This window comes from Lissotriton vulgaris, chromosome 1_1 (assembly GCF_964263255.1).
Source record: "Lissotriton vulgaris chromosome 1_1, aLisVul1.2, whole genome shotgun sequence".
NCBI classification, from domain to species: Eukaryota; Metazoa; Chordata; class Amphibia; order Caudata; family Salamandridae; genus Lissotriton; species Lissotriton vulgaris.
The window spans coordinates 977861426-977881930 of NC_141685.1; the positions used below are offsets into that span (position 1 = coordinate 977861426).

At 45.7% G+C, this 20505-nt stretch overlaps 1 protein-coding gene across 2 annotated transcripts in view; it reads left to right on the plus strand.

The window, feature by feature from the left end:
- STXBP2 (syntaxin binding protein 2) overlaps positions 1 to 20505 on the plus strand; it is a 371603-nt gene that overhangs the window by 58243 nt on the left and 292855 nt on the right. Inside the window, exon 2 of one of the 2 annotated variants that reach the window (XM_086960353.1) lies at positions 4915 to 4964. The exons of the other annotated variant lie outside the window; for it this stretch is intronic. Coding sequence (XP_086816479.1) covers positions 4915 to 4964 — 50 coding nt within the window. The remainder of the gene's footprint in view (positions 1 to 4914; positions 4965 to 20505) is intronic. 2 annotated transcript variants of the gene reach the window in all.

Consider the following 20505-nt stretch of genomic DNA (forward strand, 5'->3'; position numbering starts at 1 on the left):
GATTTCCGGGGGTGCAAGGGGCTTCTAACAAACAAAATAATTCGGCTCTTGGGGGGCGGGGGGGTAGTTGCTGTATAAAAAACGGTTTGATTTGAATGAATCATTATGCACGTCAGGGTGTAGTGTAAGATGCACACAATGGGCCCGATTCACAGAATGAACTTAAGACTCAATCCTAAACTTACTACTATTTTGGCATTCACAGAATGAACTTACTACTTTTGGTATTCGCAGAAGTTAGGATTTTGTCTTAAGTTTGTCTTGAGACAGACTTAAGACAGACTTAAGACAAAATCCTAACTTCTGTGAATACCAAAAGTAGTAAGTTCATTCTGTGAATGCCAAAATAGTAGTAAGTTTAGGATTGAGTCTTAAGTTCATTCTGTGAATCGGGCCCTATTTTTTTGGGGGTACCAGTTTCACTAATTTGGATATTTGGATATTTGGATGGGTATTTATAGAGCGCGAACGTTCGCTCCGGAGGGAGCATCATGGCGCTGACAAACCAAAAGACCAAGTCACAAGGAAGGTAGTGGGGGGCTAGATGGCTGCTTTAGTCCAGTCATCAGAGAGATTAAAAATCCACGTTTTGAGGTGTTTCCTAAACGGCTTTTCAAGCGTCTGAAGTCTGAGATGCCTTGGCATGCTGTTCCAGGCTCTGATAGCCAGGGTACTAAGTGTTTTACCGCCTTTGGACTTCAGATTGAATTTGGAGGGGGTCATGAGGTTTTCTTGCGAGGATCTAAGGGAGCGGCCTGGTGTGTAGTGGGGAAAGCGGCTTGACAGATATGCAGGACCGGATTTGTTGAAGGCTCGGAAAGCTACAATGAGAATTTTAAAAAGTATTCTTTTATGCAAGGGGAGCCAATGTAAGGCTTTCAGAGCAGAGGAGATTGAGGATTTGCGTGGGAGTTTAAGGACAAGGCGCGCAGCAGTGTGCAGGACGCTTTGAAGTTTCAACCGGGTGGACTTTTTGGTCCCTGCCAGGAGGCCGTTACAGTAGTCCACTCGAGAGAGGATGAGGGCTACCGCGATGGTCTTTCTGGAGTCGAGCGGGAGGAAGTCAAAGAACTTTCTCAGGGACTTTATGATGCCGAAGCATTTACCTGCTACGGTCGTGGCGTGGGTATCGAAAGAGAGATCGGAATCACAATAAATTGTTACTGGATGCCTTGCCTGTTCCGATACCCGACCAACCGTCATCTGCTACCTTGCAACAATCCGTTGTCTAGGTGGATGACTACAGCTCCCAGGATGCATCAGGCCGCCAAATGACACCCGGGCATGGGTTCTTGGTGTTCTGAGTGGCATTTCTTCCTTGAAACGAACATACCCTTGCTCCCAAGGAAGTAGTTTGTGCTTTCCATGGGCAGGCACAGAATTGCCATCTTTACAAATATCTTGGGTTTTCTCTACACTGTTTTACCTCCCTTCAGGCGTTTCCAAAACGCTGCAAATGTCAGCTGTTACTTGTACCCAAATAGGTGATCATTAATTTACAGATCAAAGAAGGTGAAAGGGCGAGTCTCCCTTGTAGTGTAGGCAGAATTGACAAACGTTAAATATTTTTTGGGAGTGGCGGAGCAGTGTATTAAATGCACCATTAAGTTGGGCAAGTTGTCTTTCTGTATGTATGCGTGTGTACATGTCTATATGCTGCTTCTTTTGGTAGGGCCGGCTTATTTACCGGTCATTACAAATGTTTCTGTGATTTCTGGAGATGCTGCCCACAGTGCAGGAATCCCTGCAACTCACAGCCCTCCTTCCACCTCACAGCCCTCTATCCACCTCACAGCCCTCTATCCACCTCACATCCCTCTATCCACCTCACAGCCCTCTATCCACCGCACAGCCCTCTATCCACCTCACAGCCCTCTATCCACCTCACAGCCCTCTATCCACCTCACAGCCCTCTATCCACCTCACAGCCCTCTATCCACCTCACAGCCCTCTATCCACCTCACAGCCCTCTATCCACCTCACATCCCTCTATCCACCTCACAGCCCTCTATCCACCTCACAGCCCTCTATCCACCTCACAGCCCTCTATCCACCTCACAGCCCTCTATCCACCTCACTGCCCTCTATCCACCTCACTGCCCTCTATCCACCTCACTGCCCTCTATCCACCTCACTGCCCTCTATCCACCTCACTGCCCTCTATCCACCTCACTGCCCTCTATCCACCTCACAGCCCTCCCTGCAGGAACTCACTGCACCTCACAGCCCTCCCTGCAGGAGCTCACTGCACCCCCCAGGTGGTTAAGCTGATCTCGCGAGGATAGCTCTGGTTGGTTCCGGAAGTGGGGGTCTACGACTTTGAGACCACCTTCTCCGTGTTTATTCCACCTGGCTTTGCTGTGGCAGAGACTTGTTTGATATTGGACAAGGTGAGAGCAACTAGACGTGACAGCTTCTTGCATTTCCACCAGAATTTCCAGCCTGTCCTCTCCCTGCCTGTTGTCGTGTCCCGGCGGCAGCAGGTAGGAGCGTGTACTGCGTCCCCGAAGTAACAGCCCTAAAGCAAGCAAGAAGTACGCCCCCCTCCCACCAATCCCTGTTAGGTAGTGGAAACTGTCCAAAATGGGGTGCAGACAGCCCCTCTCACCTTTCGGCTTGGTACCACTGCACCAGCCACACTACTTCCCTACTGACCGTTCTCCACTTCAGCCCCGTCTAAATTACAATTCCTGCTTGTGACCCTTTTGCCTGCTTGTGCTTGTTTTCCTGACCCTGTTGCCTGCTTGTGCCTCCGTGTGCCCCTGTTGCCTGCTTGTGCCTCCGTGTGCCCCTGTCGCCTGCTTGTGCCTCAGTTTTCGTGCCCCTGTTGCCTGCTTGTGCGCCCCTGTTGCCTGCTTGTGCCTCCGTGTGCCCCTGTTGCCTGCTTGTGCCTCCGTGTGCCCTTGTTGCCTGCTTGTGCCCCTGTTGCCTGCTTGTGCCTCCGTGTGCCCCTGTTGCCTGCTTGTGCCTCCGTGTGCCCCTGTTGCCTGCTTGTGCCTCAGTGTGCCCCTGTTGCCTGCTTGTGCCTCAGTGTGCCCCTGTTGCCTGCTTGTGCGTCCGTGTGCCCCTGTTGCCTGCTTGTGCCTCAGTGTGCCCCTGTTGCCTGCTTGTGCCATGTGGGTGTGTGTGGAGGGCTCTGTGTGGCTGTGTGTGTGGGGAGCTTTGTGTGGCTGTGTGTGTGGGGAGCTTTGTGTGGCTGTGTGTGTGGGGAGCTTTGTGCGGCTGTGTGTGTGGGGAGCTTTGTGCGGCTGTGTGTGTGGGGAGCTTTGTGCGGCTGTGTGTGTGGGGAGCTTTGTGTGGCTGTGTGTGTGGGGGGGGCTCTGTGTGTGTCATTTGCGAGAGATAAAGCTAGTGGCATTGTAAATGACAATGCCATTTATTTATGTTAAAAAAAACATAAATAAAAATAATGTCAAGAGCAATGCCAATAGCTCTAACTTTAACAAAGGCGAAACCATTGCATTGTAAATGCTTGTTTGTAATTGGGTGACGCTGTCTTCAGCCAAGGAATTTGCACAAATAAGTGCACCCTGATGGCGTTTCTACCATTGAGCTGAGGTTATAAATTGTGGATTTTGCAGGGATTAAACACTGTATCCTTTACAAAGACGTGATGCTTGGGTTCTGTCACATTTGGAAAATATTTTCCATGCACTGTTGGTTCATGCTCTCATCTCCTAAACTCAAAGCAACCCTTCTTTGATCTTAAACCTTGTTATTACCATAGGTTTGAAATGCCACAGGGAATCCTGTTAAAAATTGAATGTAATCTAGCAGTCTATATTGGGTATAGCACTTTTAAATGGAGAATATAACATAGAAAAACATGGACTTCTTTGTGGAGGAAGAACAGTACTTCACAGATCACGATCAGCACAGCAAACAAAGAAACTGGAACAGGCATTCCATAGAGTTTGAAGCGTGGTTGAGTCCTTCCCTCATCTACTAACGTTAATGAGTGCCAGCCACTGTTCGTCTTTTCTATGTGTCATTGAGCAATCACAGATGACTAGTAGTTACCTTGGTGGCACTACCAATTACCACCAGGGACCACCCATGGCATCTCTCCAGTGGATAGCTAGGTTAATCATTTTAGGTATTAAACTCTCCAGTGGTATGGCAGGTGAGTGAACAATCAAGCCTTACTTGAGAATGTGGTAATCCATTTGGTAAATGGTGAAAATTTGGCTCTCAAACTGTGTACAGTCATGTTATAGCTATGGGGCTAATATATGACCCCAGCATGTTTAAATCACTTTCATAATAAGACACTATACTTGAAATATCATTGGAGTGTATAGAAAATATTATGGTTTGGGAGGAGGATCACATGATCTTAACTTCTGAAAGCACTTGAGGCTTAGCTCTACCGGTAAATATGGTCGGAGTTTCCTTTATTGAGCTGATCTGCTCACTTTAAGGAACCTGCATAAGTGTGGATAACTTAAAATATAACCCTTACTGCCCTCCCAACTTCCGTGATTATTACCACTTTCTCATATATTCAAATGTTTTTTGTCTGTATGATTAATAAAAACCATTACAGAACATCTAAAGAGAAACATTGCATAGTAATGTGCCCCTCGCGGACTGCACAGGAAAGCTGTCAACTGCAGTCAGGACAAAGCTTTCTTTAGCTACCTTGAGATTGTTAATATGCATGTTTTGGAAATGTCCAGCAAATAAAAGGGGAACATAATCCAATTAAAACGTGTGTTGGCACACACAAATTAACATAGCCATCAAATCATGCAGGCAGTACATACCGGTCTGGACCTATGACTTGCTGAGTGGGAGGGCTCATATACCTGACTGACCTTGTAGTGCTCAATGTGTAAATGAACTTCAATATCGTTGGCAGTTCTCTTAAATGAGCGCCCGTTTAATGTGGTTCTTGTGTTTTCTTATACATAGAAATAATTAACGGTGTGATTCGGAGTGTGAAGAAAGACGGAGAATGGAAGGTGAGTGATCTGTTTAAACATATTGGTGTTTTTGCTAAAGAATTCTATCATTAGTATTTTATTTTACTACTCCCTAAATTTTGTTTCAGAAACTACTCTCGAGGGCATACTTATTGCTTTGGTTGATTGTCAGCATTTTGAATCTATTTTTCAGAGTCAATGATGGTTCCCTTTACAAGAGGTGTGTGTGTTTGTAGACCTATGCTCTAGGTTATCATAGTTTTTAGGTCAAGCCTACCAGACAGAATAGCTGTCTGGTTTTGAAAGACATCTAGTGGGCTTACCAAGAACATACTGGGACTTGGAGCCTGGCTTTCCTGTCACTCATTTGCCTGCTTCTTTTTCATATCCCAGCTTATCAATTTTGTTTTTCCCTCCCATGGAGCACAACCCCTTTACCATCTCTTTTAAGTGGCTTGCTTCTATGCTTTTACTGCTTGCTTTTAAAGCACAATTTTCTGTTTGGGTTTAGCTCTCCATGAAAGTGCATGTGTTTTTTCCAGATGCCTCCCTCATGTACTTCTCTTTCCCTGCACTCTGTGTTGCTCTCTGCCACCTGTATGTTTCTCCTCGTACCTCCTACATGTTGCTTTCTTCCAGATATACTTTCTTATTTGCTTTCATGCTGCTGTGCTTCTTCTTCGCCTGCTCCAAGTTGCTCTTTACCCCGTTGCTTCTCCTTCCGAACCACGCCCTTGATGTTGCTTCATCCACTCACGCCATCCTTTCTCCCCATCCTCCATGTTGCTTCTATCCCCCACTGCATTGCATCCCCCCCAACCGTGCCATTCTCTTCCCAGCCAAGCTTTTAAAAACCGTAACATTTTTGTGCTATTTATTTTTTATTTAAATATCTAAGTTGATAAATACATAAAATCACTTGTAGGTGCACACGCCAACCAAATGACATGACCGCCCCATCATGGCACCTTTTTGTTTTTTTGTTTGTTTTCTTTAGAAGTCCTGCACGGTATCCGCAAAGCCAATAGGTCACAAAGGTGAGACCTACTGGCTTTGACAGTGCTTATTCCTTTTGCTATCAGGAGGGGGATGATTTTGCTTACAATGGAGAGTGCGTTTTAGGTGTCTCCTGAGACAGCACATGTGGCAAGCTTCTGTTGCAAAGGAAAACAAGCATTTGCAATGCAATTGGCCTAGTCTTTGGGACCTTATATGTATTTAGCTATGCAGCACATTAGTCTGGGTGCTGAAACATCCACTGTTCTTTAACATGGAGCTTTGGGAACACATGGGGAGAAATACTGCCTTTCAGCGGGAAACGGTATAGTCGAAAGCTCTGTTTTTAATATAAAATCAGAGCCTTTGGTGGTCATATCACTGAAAATACCTCTGTTAGTCGTTTTCTATCAAGAGAGTTAAATAGAGGACATGTATATGGCAGCCGAAAGAGTCACGTACAAAGCAAGGGGGTGCCCAAAGACGTTTGGTAGAGTATGGGGCAAATGGCGTCGTTACCATGGATTGGATGGACGGTTTTAAATGGACTTGGAGGCCTGAGCCTATGATGGACATGGATGGAGTGGAGCCACAGGTCCTAGCGCTGCTACTGTTAAGGGCCTGGAAGATAACCCTAGACAAACTAATGGAAATAAGAAACTGTGTCCTAGAACAAGGGATGGGAGGGGAGGGTGGGGGGCGGAAAATGGGAATGTGGGAGTGTTGCCTGATACTGACATGCTTATTGTTTTTTTTCTATACTGGAAAATCAATAAAAATGTTTAAAAAAAAAAAGAAGAGTTAAATAGAGGCAGTTGCCAGAAAAATTGAAAAAAGAAAGTCCCTCAGAAGAAAGCAATTCTGGTACTTTACTGAACTCTACTGGTCGTTTCCTTTCAAGACAGTTAAATAGAGGCAGTTGAACAGAAAAAAAGTCCCTTAGCGGAAGCAGATAAGTCCTAGGACTGATCTCCAGAGCCAACTAAGTACATACACATAAGTATATACTAAAGTATATACAAGAGGTCTCAAATGCTCGACCTAAAGATGTCTCATCGGGGCAGGGTCGTGGGGTGATCCGCTTTTGAGGGCTTGTAGTATAGAGCCCAGAATTTCCGCGTTGATGGGTTGGAATTTACTAAGTTCCACGCCATTTCCTCCTCCCATCAGCAAAGAAATGGCGTGGAACTTAGTAAATTCCAACCCATCAACGCGGAAATTCTGGGCTCTATACTACAAGCCCTCAAAAGCGGATCACCCCACGACCCTGCCCCGATGAGACATCTTAAACTTGTAGCCCCGAGCATTCTGCCTCTCATAACCAACCTCTTAAACACCTCTTTTGAGTCCGGAATAGTGCCCACTAACTGGAAAAAAGCGGTAGTGAAAGCACTCATAAAAAAACCTAACCTTGACCCGGACAACCTTGTCAACTACCGACCCATATCTCTCCTCCCAGGCATCAGTAAACTTGCGGAAAAATACATAAACTCCCAGCTCTCTTTCTATCTGGAGTCCAATGAACTGCTAAAAACCTCGCAAACGGGCTTCCGCCCGGGCCAAGGGACAGAAACTGCTATGGTTGCGGTGGTCGAAGAAGCCAGGAAGATCATCGATGCAGGAGGATCAGTGGCAGTGATCCTCCTGGACCTCAGCGCAGCTTTCGACACCGTCAACCACAGCATTCTTGCGCAACGCCTAGCAAATCTGGCCATCAAAGGGACTGCCCTTGAGTGGTTAAAATCCTTCCTCCACAACCGTTCCTTTCAGGTAGCAGACGGAGACTGCATCTCTAAGGAAACCCCTATACGTTGCGGAGTGCCTCAGGGCTCTTCTTTGAGCCCGACACTCTTCAACGTATACATGGCACCTCTGGAACAAATTGTCGTCCCCTATGGCATCAAACTTCTGACCTACGCGGACGACACACAGTTGGTCGTTTCCCTAAGCCAGTCAGACCCCCCCTCCTTAGATCTGTACTCCTGCCTGGAGGACATCGTCAGGTGGATGAGCAACTCCCATTTAAAGCTCAATGGGGAAAAAACGGAGCTTATGGTTTTAGGCAACCAGTCCCTTTTTCGCCCGGAGTCTTTATGGCCACCCAGTATGGGCCCACCTCCAACCCCCAAAACCGATATCAAAAGCTTAGGGATCTGGCTGGATAATAAACTCACTCTCAGCACCCAGGCTAAGAAAACTGCAGGAACTTGCTTTGGCCTGCTCCGGTCCATCCGCAAAATCCTCCCTATCCTTCCTTTCCAGTCCAGAAAACTGATCATCCAGGGCCTCATATTGTCCAGATTGGACTACGGAAATGCTCTATACCTTGGATCACCAAAAAAAGTCATCTCTAAGCTCCAGGTGGTGCAAAATGCGGCGGCACGAATTCTTACTGGCACCAAAAAGCGCTGCTCTGCTAAACCCGCACTCAAAGAACTTCATTGGCTCCCGGTGGAACAAAGAGTGCACTTCAAGGCCATGTGCTTAACCCACAAAATCCTGCACGGAAAAGGTCCCCCGGTTCTGAAAAATCTCGTAACTCCCCACACAACAACCAGAACCCTACGCTCTACCAATGCCCACCTGACTAAAATACCCAAAACCAAAAAATCACTTTTCGGAGATCGACAATTCTCCTACTTGGCATCCAAGATGTGGAACACCCTTTCACCAGCCCTCCGGGCCCAACCTAATCTTTTAACATTCCGCAAATCCCTGAAGACATGGCTGTTCCCCTGATCCATGCCACCCTCCGGCCCATCCTTTTTGAGAACTTAGTGGATTCTGTCAGCGCTGGGACGCTCCCGGGCAGCCATGCGCTCTACAAATCTCCTAAATAAATAAAAAAACACACTAAAGAGGAGCTTTTAGCCATCCCATTGCTTTCCATTGGTTGGTTTCATTGCCACTCTTGCCTTCTACCTTTTCTTTGGTGAGTAGGGGTCTGCACCTGTCAGCTTCACTTTGTTTGTTTTCCTCCCTGCAACATTGACCAGGTACTGATTGGCTTGATTAGTGTTCACACACACTGCTTGTGCATGGATTCCATACTTTTTTCTTTTCGTTTTTAGGTCTCGGACCGTAGGCTGGGCTTGTGCAGTCTCGCTCCGAGGTTTAATGTTTTTTAGTATGGGGGCTTTAACCCGCCCCTCTTCTCCATTAGCTGGCCTCCTAAACGGAGGCCAGCCATTGGAGGAGAGGGGCGTCACTCCGTTTAAGCCCCTTCTTTTTCCGATTTGGTGTTGTTGTTTTTTTTTTTGCTTCTTTCTTGTTTTCTTTCTCTCCTCTTCCCATTGGCTGGAATTTTACATTCCAGCCAATGGGAAGAGGAGAGATAGAAAACCACGCCCCGAATGCGAAAATGGCTTTGCTTTCCTGAAGCCATTTCTGCCCGACCGCCGCCGGAAGAAGTCGAGAAGCTGCTGAGTCCTCCGGTGAGTGCTCGCTTTTCTTGCCTCTCTTCCCTGATTGTGCCCGTGTTCTTGCCCCTCGTTGTGCGTCTGCCACCTCACTGTGCTTGCTCCCCTGCCCCCTTCTTCGTTGTGCTTGCTCTCCTGCCCCCCCCACGTTTGTTGTGCTTGCTCTCCTGCCCCCCTCCCCCTGTTCGTTGTGCTTGCTCTGTCCCCGCGAGCACCGGAGCCGAAGCATCGGGAGCAGACACCCAAAGGAGGAGCTCGTGGAGAGAGAACTGCACTGGGAGCAGGAGCGTCGGGAGCAACGCACCGGGAGCAGGAGCGCCGGAATCGGGAGCACCGCACCGGGAGCAGGAACACAGGCGCCGTGAGCAGTAGCACCTCACCGGGAACAAGAGCACCGGCACCGTCCACAGGAGGAGCTGCAGCACCTGGAGCCCGGGAGAACAGCCGGGGAGGCCCGAGCCGGGCTGCGAGGACCCTCTCACACCTGAAACATGGAGTCTGAGACCAGCGGGTTTCCCCTGCATACTGCACATCAGGCTCCCCTGTCCTGCAACCTACTGCCCCCGGTACTGCACTCTAGCGCTCCCTGCCCTGCACCCTGGGCGCCTCAGCGCTGTATCTAAGGACCCTGTGCATTGCTCCCACCGGCCCCCACCCAGTGTAGTGCATCCTACACCCAAGAACACCCCGAGCACCACTGCACCCACAGACCACCCTGCACACGAGAGTGTCTGCGCAGCACTGCATGGCAACTGCAATTCGCTGTAGTTCGCCGCCACTAAACAACCTTGTGCGACCTCTCCTGGACCGCCTCCATGACCCCAACTTCACACTGTGCACCTCTATTTATTTTATGGAAATCCCTGTGTGATCCTGCGTTGTCTCTCGACTACGCCCCCTGCAGAGCAGATCGCAAGGCCTGGAAGCCCCCATACAATCTATTTGATCCACGTATTCAACATCCTACCATCTACTCAGCACGTCAGCCCCCTGTTCAGTGCCAAGGCACCACCACTCCGCATCCTAGCTCCCACCTGTGCAGCAAAACCTCGCCCACCTGCACAGCCCCGCCCCCTCCTGTATCAACTAAGAACCTCCGTCCACCTCCCTGCAGGAGTATGCCCCACCGCACAGATTCCCAGTTTTCCCCACACACCACCCTGCCCCTCCGCAGCGCGACATCCCAGCCCTTCCCTGCACAGCATCTCCACCATTCCCCAGGCTCAGCATCTCAGCCATTCCCCAGGCTCAGCATCTCAGCCATTCCCCAGGCTCAGCATCTCAGCCATTCCCCAGGCTCAGCATCTCAGCCATTCCCCAGGCTCGTGTATATATAGGGGGGGTTTACCCAAACATAGTCACTGGGACCTGGGTCATATAGGTACTGAGAGGAAGGGGTCCCAGCGTGAGTGTAGCAAAGTATATATAATTCGATTTTTTTTTTTTTTTTTTTTTTTTTTTTTTTTTTTTTTTTTTACAGAAACAATGAATGTATCCACATTGTTTTATTCACAATGGGATTCGGTATATTAGATATACTGAACATTGATTACATATCGTAATCAGTTGTACAGTGCCCCAGGGGGAAGGAGGAAGTGATTAGGTGAGGATAGTGTGATGGAAGGGAATTTCGTGACAGTAAAATCAGCCAATTATCAAAAATGCATTGGTAAATTAATTTTTATACACAAAACATAAGACCGTTGGTTCAATGCATGAATAAACAAATATCATACTTCACTAAATACATTAAATGTCAAAATATTGGCGTGAAGTTGACAACAAAAAGGGGTATTGTCGACGTTTCGACCCTTGGACATTCGCAGGAATTAGTGGTGACCTTGCTGTGGGGTCTTCATCAGGACAGGGTGCGGGCAGGCAACCTAGTTACTGTATATAGAATAAAGGAAAATCTTTTAATTGATCGTGAAATATATCACGCTTTAATTAAGAGTCAAGCGGACATGGAGCACACGGAACAAACGAAAGGGAGCATACCGTGCTAGTTAATGCTCATCTTGTAAATATGGAACAGGGCTTGCGTACCCGTATGATTGTTCAATTCTTAAAAATGAAGAAAGAGAAATATATGAGGATTTACTGAGATTAATAAGGACCGAGAGGTCCGGGGAAAGAGGAACAAACCATTGTGTTGTTCCAATTAATTGGCATCATAGTACACATGAACAACTTACGATGGAGTTGTTATGTCGAGCGGAAGGAGCTTGAATCAGGCCCGGGGGCGGTGGATATGGCATAATCTAGAACAAGAGGGATTGCTGCATTCTGCGTAACTCATAATTTGAACATAGTTTACCTGAGGCGTCAGTTGGATTTACACAGGGTCTGACAATATTGTTAGCACAAAGGATCACTCCACGGTGTCTGTAATGAAACACGTAGAGCTGGTCATAAATGTAAGCCTTGCTAAGTTGGGGATTGATATTCCAAATAGTTAAAAACAGGAATATAATCGGGCTTACCCAAAATGTAGATTGCATGGGCAGAAGGTCCGATAGTATTGTAAATTGCACAAACGGTCGTTCAGTGGTATCTGCGAAGGAACATAAAGATCCGGTCATCCTAACAGGATTGGGATTGGGAGTGAGATAGTTTGAAGCAATATACTTAGCGTTTTAGGCATAGTGGAAAAAGCTTACCCAAAGTAGAGATTTTAGTTAATAATCAGATCCGCGGGTATTTTTGGTTCTCTCCGTAGTACCTGTAAATTAACACGATGGGGGGTTCATGAGTGCCGAATGATATTGCGAGTTGCCTACGGCTGGAATAGTAGCAGAGACAGACTCACTGTAAGCCGATTCAGTCTGGCAATGAACGCCGCTCGTGTTTGCAATGGCGAACCGAGCTTCCTGGTTACACCTTTGCTATGGTAACCGCACCACGTGACTCGGGGCTGGTGTGTAAACATGAAAGAAAGACCCTGACATATGTATTAACCCTGTCGGTTACTATCAAATTATAAAAATTCCACGTTTGTTATGCCGGCGTAATTATAAAAAATCAATTAATATGTCAACTATGAACATTGTAACGATACATGTGAGGTAAAAGTTTGTGATCAATATTCATTCACATAATAATACAGAATGTATTGTTTGTCAAAATTGGAATAAGTTGCATTGGTATGGCGTATCTGTCAAGCGATGGAAAAGTCATTACATTCAAGAGTAGTCAGAATATAAGTATGGCGTACCTATCACATGATGGTAAAGCCATTGCTTTCCATAATGAAACACATAGTAGTCGATAATCATAACGAAGATGTCATTTAGTTATGGATGTGGACATATACATAAACATGAAACTGCTAGTATGGCGTACCTCTCACAAGAGGGTATAGGCCAATTCAGTTGATGGTCTTAGTGACAATATCACATAATTATAGATGTGGGATTGCTATGGCGTACCTCTCACAGGAGGGTATAGGCCAATTCAGAAGCAATATAAACTGTATGTTCCTATTGGATGTAAAAGGAACTCAGGACAGGGTTGCTAGTTGGGAAAAAGAACTATCTTGCTCATTAAGACATGTCACAATAGAATCAAATAAGAACATCCACTTCAATTCCAGTGTGTTCAGGATACTTGTGATGTTACCACCCCGAGGTCCCAATGTTGCCTTTTCTATCACGACACATCGAAAACTTTCTGGGAGGTGTGCGGCCAGTTTGAAATGGTCTACAAGGGGTGCGCCATGGACCTCGCACCTGATCCTGCTCATGTGCTGGAGAATTCTTGCCTTTGCTTTTTGTTGTGTTTGGCCACTATAGATCATTTGACAAGGGCATATTATCGCTTAGATGATGTTGGACGTATTACAATTGCTGTGAGATTTGAGCTGGATTTTGTGTTGACGATGTTCAAATTCCTTTGTTTGGATTGTAGTGTCACAGGCCTTGCAGTGGCCACATTTGAAATGGCCCACCACAGGGGGCAAATTCCATAGCGAAGTGATAGTAGGATCATCAGGAGTTGGTAAAAAGGACCGTACCACATAGTCTCTGACGCTTTTTGCTTTCTTGAAAGCGTGTAATGGTGTCCCAACCTGGTTGACATCATCCGATATCAATTGCCAATGTTGATTGACAATACATTTGATCTTGTTACTTTTGGTGGTGAATGTAGTAACGCATGCAATTCTGTTTTCTTGTTGGTCTGCATTGTCCTTGGGCGTGAGTAATTCCTCTCGGGGGTAGAACCAAGCCCGTTTCCTTGATTTCTTGACCAACCGTCTAGGATATCCACGTTGTTGTAGACGATTAGCAAGGTCCTCAGATTGTTTGAAGTAATGGTCTTTGTTGGAGCAATTCCTCCGGACCCGTAGGAACTGCCCAAAAGGCAAATTGTCACGGAGTGCTCGTGGATGATGACTATTGTATTGTAACAACGAGTTTCGTTCAGCCGGTTTACGGTAAAGTGTAGTGAATAATTTTCCAGATTGCTCATATATGGTAATGTCCAGAAAGTTTATGGTCTGATTGTCTGATTGGATCGTGAACTTAAGATATGGAGATTGTTGATTGAGCCATATGAAAAAAGAGGACAATGCATCCCCGTCACCATTCCAAATCAATAGAATATCATCAGTGTATCTCATCCAGAGACCGAGTTGGTCTCTGAATGGATTAACTTCATTGAGGACAGTGTCATCCTCGAAGGCCGCCATATAAAGAATCGCCACATCTGGAGCAAAGGGAGCCCCCATTGCTACTCCAGATGTCTGAGGGTAGAATTGGTTTTTAAACAGAAAAGTTTTTGGTCATGGCTATCTTTAACAAGGCCACGATGAATTCCGAGGGAACTTGTACTGGGGCAGGTCGTCGTTGCAGGTATCTTGTTATCACTGCCAAGGCTTCATGCTGTGGAATACAAGTGTATAGTGATACCACATCACATGTGGCTAGTATTTGATGTTGAGAGTCGAAGGATAAGTTCTCAATAATATTTATTGTGTGCATGGTGTCACGTAGATACGATTGAGTGGACTCAGCAAGAGGTTTAAGGAAGAAGTCAATGTATTTGCCTAGAGCCACACCCTGAAACAATGGGACGTCCAGGTGGGTCCACCATGCTTTTGTGGATTTTGGGTTTGGTGTAGATGGTGGCCAGTCGAGGATGTTTTTGATTGAGGAAAAAGAACTCGTTCTCAGATAGGAAACCCTGATCAAGGCCAGCTTGGGTCAACTCCAGAATTTCCAAAGCGATGGCTTTTGAAGGATCTGATCGCAGTTGTTGGTAGCTCACACCATCATTTAGTTGACGAAGAATTTCCGATTCGTAGTTAGACACATCTTGGACCACAATGGCACCACCCTTGTCCGCTGGCTTAATCACAACTTTGTTATTTCGGGCGAGTGATTGCTGTGCCGCCTTTTCAGTTTTACTTATGTTGTACCTGGTGTATGATTTGTCACTTAGAAGTTGTTGCACGTCTCTCCAGACCACAGCCTCATAAGCTAGAATTTGGTGTGATATAGTGCTAGCATGCGGAACAAATGTGGAAGGTATTCTCAGACCCGTAAGGGATGGATTTGGTTGGGATCCTGAATTGCGGAAAAAATATTTGAGCCGAACTTTGCAAAAGAATTTAAAGAGTTCAGTTCGAACAGTGAAATTGTCCGGTTTATTAGTTGGAACATAAGATAATATTATATGTTGAGGGAGTGCTGAAAGTGACTTTATTCTGTTGCTACCCACTCTACCAATATTAATAAGTAGACAGGGACAACCCAATTAATCTTGGATCATCTAGATGTATTCTAGGGTCAACATGTTTCAGCAATTCTTGACACAGATTTTCATTGCTTTCGTCAGGACCACAGTAATCTGTTTGCTACTACGAACTAGTGCTAATAGAAGAAAAGTGCTCAAAATTATAAATACATTTCAAACCCGATACTCAGATCACCTGTATCCACTAGATGTCTGTATCGGTGACTTCACCTTTCCAAGTTGGAGGTTGCTAGGAATAGTGAAAACATGGAAATATTTAGCTGAAGTCTTGTTAGAAAAACACCGCATTCTTGTACTTGTGTAAACATACTAGGTTACAACTATTTAATCCTAGTAGAAAATGACATGTGTTCAGGCACAATCATAGACACATCTTACATAGTTTCTAAAATCTCAACATTGGATAGAATTGTCAAAGTAACCAAAGGAGATTAACATCTTACCCCACTTGGAAGATGTATGGACCTCACCCCACCTGGCCACGGCTCAGGGTAAAGGGGAAGCACTGCTCTGAAAAGGGGGCAAAGAACAGCAAAGCTGAAAATGCCACTTGTAACTCGTGTATTCAGATAGTCAAATATAAGCGCCAGAAAGCGCTATCTAATGTTCCACACAACAGTGTAGCTAACTTTACTTGAATCCAACTGAAATATTGGAGTAGATAGCCACCAATTAACATTCTCTCTCTCGGCGCTACATATTTGTAAAACGCGCCACAACATTATGTAAATCTAAAGACTTACTATCAGAGCTGTTAGTCACTAAGCGCCGCACTTACTGTATAAGTTATAGTACTGGAACCGATTTTGCGCAGGCATTTAAAAGCGTCGGTTCCTACAAGTGCGTTTTTCAACTAATGATCATAGACGCGACCACACGATCTCACACTGCTAGTCGGTCTAGGAGGAACGCCCTACCTTTCCGTCGATACTTCGTGTCGGCATCCGAGCCGATCGGGGAGGTGAGTGAGCCCGCCTGAGTCTCTGTATATGACGCGGAGCGTCATTCGTCGGTCACGTGGGGTAATGCGCTAAGCGCCATTGGCTAGATGTTCGGCCAATCGGAACAAAGGGCTGATATTGTCCGAAAATGTAAACATACCGGAATATTTATTGTATGTTTATACGAACCGGCATCTAAGCAAATTATCATTGTGCACATGAATTATTCAATATATATAGGCGCAGCGCTAGATGTTAAATGTATTACCACACTTGTTATGAATAATGAGGAGGGCGAGTGATAGGGGCAAAAAAGTGCCAGGTAATGGTGAGAGAGCTAATCAATTAATTAATGGGTGGTAAGACAATGCCCTGTATGGTATCAAGGGAACAATTGTGTGCTGCACAATGTAAATCCAGAAAGGTGTTACAAAACCCATGTGTCTCAAATTAAGGATGGCATGAGTGGAAATGATGTATGCAATGTATGCAGTATATATACAGAGTCAGACCAGGGTGCTGATCAGTCTCAGCCAAAATATTATTAGATGAACATTTCTTCTGGTTGGCATGAGACACAGCATGATGGAGATCATAGGCTGCCCCATGGTATGTCATCATTAAGCCCAGCCTGATTGGTGCCCAATTTGAACACCCACTTTTGTTCTTTTAATAAGAGGAATCTGCCTATGTCAGTGATATGTGCCGGGATGTTGGGTTGTTCGATCACTGTCCACTGGAAAGCAGTAGATGGATGGCGTGCCTCCAGGAAATGATTGGTTAGTTTGGTGGCTTGCCTCTTGCACCTAATGGTGCGCTTGTGTTCAGATATTCTCACTCGAATCTTACGAGTGGTCATCCCCACGTACTTGAGGCCACAGGGACATGTAATCAGGTATATTAGATTATCACTGTTACAGTTCGTGAATTTATTTTGGATCCACGGTCGTGTTGTACCTATGTCTATTTCTGTGGACTTCTTTGTTTGTGGGCAGGAATGACATGACCCGCATGGATGGTGACCTGTTACGGGAGGAAGGCCCCATAGCGCACCCAGAGCCCTGGGTTCTTTCATGTGTGGTCTAGTATGGACCAGACGATCTCTAAGATTAGGACCTCTTTTAAAAGAAAAAAGAGGCGTCTGTATTGTGGACTGATCTGAATTTAGAATGGACCAATAGTGTTTGACTACTTTCTTTATCTTGTTAGATAAAGTCCCAAATGTGGTGACAAACGTTAACCTCTCAAGGGGGGGCTTTTGAATTGATGGTTCTAACAGTGCTGAGCGGTTATTGTTCCTCGCTCTTTTAAGCGATCGCTGTACCAATCTCCTTGGGTATTTCCTGGAAATTACTTGTTCTTTAAGAGCCATTGAGTGGTTTTGAAAGGCCCCAACACTGGAACAGTTCCTATGAACTCTAAGAAACTGTCCATATGGCAAGTTCTCCCGTAGGGATTTGGGGTGATAACTGTCAAAGCATAACAGGGAATTTTTTGCCAGTGGTTTTCTATAGAGTTCTGAGTGTAAACCCTCTGGAGTGGATGTGATGAGTAAATCCAAGAAAGCCGGTCTGTCTTTTCCTATCTCGATGGTGAAGCGAAGGAATTCATTCCTGCTGTTTATCCATCCCAAAAACTCTAGGCAACTCTCACTTGTGCCCCGCCATACCACAAGGACATCATCAATGTACCTTTTCCAGGTTCTGATACATCGAAGAAAAGGGTTGGTGTTAGCCAGCACATGCTGCTGTTCAAATGAATGAACATAGAGATTTGCCAGGCTGGGAGCGTAAACGCTCCCCATGCTGGTACCCGATACTTGGAGGTATGTTGTGTCCTCAAATTTGAAAAAATTGCGTTTAAGGGCCAGAGTTGCACAAGCCATAATGAAACTAACAGGAGTTATACTTTCAAGTGTCTTGGATTGTAAAAGATGCTCGATAACTTCCAGGGTTTCATCTTGGGGTATTGATGTGTAGAGGGCCTCTACATCAAATGAGACCAGGAGATCCATTGTGAGGTCAAACTCTATTTCAGGTAAAAGGCGTAGTACATCACCCGTGTCCTTTAAATACGTTGGCATTTCTTGCACCATTGGGCGTAGAAAGAAGTCAACAAATGTTGATAACGGTTCGAGGATAGAACCGATGCCCGATGTTATTGGGCGGCCAGGTGGCGGTCTCTGTTCCTTGTGTACCTTTGGTAAGGCATAAAAGTAGGGGGTCACAGGATACGGAGTGCACAAGAAGGAGGCCTCTTGGGATGTAATCCATCCTTCGGATAAGGCTTCCTCCGTCATGGTGGAAATGATGGTCTTTAGTTCCTCAGTCGGATCAAAATCAAGGGGGCGATATGATTTCCTATCGCTCAGTTGGCGGAGGCATTCAGCACGGTAAGTGCTGGTGTCCAAAAGGACGATAGCTCCCCCTTTGTCCGCTGGTTTTATTGTTAAATCATGGCATGCAGACAGTGTTCTCAAAGCCAGTTGTTCTTCTTTGGGAAAGTTGTAGAAAACCTGCTCCTGTTGAGAAAACAGATCCTCTATATTCTTCTCAAGAGCCTGCTCAAAGGCCAGTACCTTTGGAGGCATGGCGTGTGAGGGGGGAGTAAAAGTAGATTTTCTTTCTAATCCCATGTTGGTCTCACGTGTCTCTTCCACATCAGATCCTTGTTTGCTGGCAAAGAAAAAATGTAATCTAACTTTGCGTAGAAATTTAGTTAGTTCAAGACGTGTTTCAAAGTGATCGTTGATATGTGTTGGAACAAAGCCTAATCCTCTATTGAGGGCTTTCTCTTCAGTTGGTGTCAGCACATGTTGGCTAAGATTGATCACGAGCCCGGTTCCAAGTTGGTTGTTGTTTGGTCTTTGTTCTTCGTTGTTGTACTCCTCAAGTTCCTGGTCGAGGTTGTTTGAGGGCTGTAGTGGACCTGCGGTTGCTGTTGACCTCTCTTCCTGCCTCTCGACCGTCCTCGGCCTATGCCTAAAAAAGGCTGCCCAGAAAAATTGTTCGGGAATTGAGGTGGAAAGGGTCCCATATGTGATTGAAACGGACCCATTTGTTGTGGTCCCATATGAGGAGGGAAGGAAGGTCCACCATACTGCCATGCATTAGGGGGCCACCACATCGGTGTCTGGTTGTGCTGATTGCCCCTCCAGTTGTTGCGGTAGTTTCTCCTTCCTCTACCTCTTGGTTTATGACCTTGATTGGTAGACCCAGTGTCACTTCCTGAGCTATTATCTTCAGAGCTTGAAGTTCCATAATTGGACCCATTTTTGCGTCCATTAGCAGTGAAGTCAGGAGGGACATATGTGTCACTTGTGTAAGGGTATACCTTATCAAATTTGAATTTCTCCAGGTCCTTTCTACATTTCTCAATTTTAACTGACAACGTGAATTCTTTGAACTCTCTGTTATTTTTGTTAGTTTCGTCTTGATTTTTCTGAAAAGCTTTGGTGGAAAGAGTGGTTTTAATGTGAGATTCTAATAGTTGGATCTCAACTAGTATTGTGTCCGCAATCCTTTTTGATGTTTGGATGATAAGTATCAGCCAGTCCCTGGTGCATCGCCAAGCGATGAGGGACCAGCTTTTGAGGAACTCTTTATCCTTCAAGAATAATCTGGGACTGTTGGTGACAATAAGTCCAGTGGGTGCACAGGTGTTGCGTAGATATTGTGCCATCACTGTTCCATGTAGTGTGGTGCGTGTATGAGATTTCTTTAGAGTAAGAATTTTACCCCATTCATCTTCGTTGCTAGTTAAAGCTACAGGTAATGTTTCTAATAGATCAGGATGACTCGCCAAAGCAAGTTGTAAGTCATCCTCATCAAAGGAGAGGCCCTGATTTTCTAGCGCTGCGCCTATATATATTCAATAATTCATGTGCACAATGATAATTTGCTTAGATGCCGGTTCGTATAAACATACAATAAATATTCCGGTATGTTTACATTTTCGGACAATATCAGCCCTTTGTCCTGATTGGCCGAACATCTAGCCAATGGCGTTTAGCGCATAACCCCACGTGACCGACGCCCGACGAATGACGCTCCGCGTCATATACAGAGACTCAGGCGGGCTCCCTCACCTCCCCGATCGGCTCGGATTCCGACACGAAGTATCGACGGAAAGGTAGGGCATTCCTCCTAGACCGACTAGCAGTTTGAGATCGTGTGGTCGCGTCTATGATCATTAGTTGAAAAACGCACTTGTAGGAACCGGTGCTTTTAAATGCCTGCGCAAAATCGGTTCCAGTACTATAACTTATACAGTGAGTGCGGCGCTTAGTGACTAACAGCTCTGATAGTAAGTCTTTAGATTTACATAATGTTGTGGCGCGTTTTACAAATATGCAGCGCCGAGAGAGAGAATGTTAATTGGTGGCTACCTACTCCAATATAACAGTTGGATTCAAGTAAAGTTAGCTACACTGCTTGAGTGGAACATTAGATGGCGCTTTCTGGCGCTTAT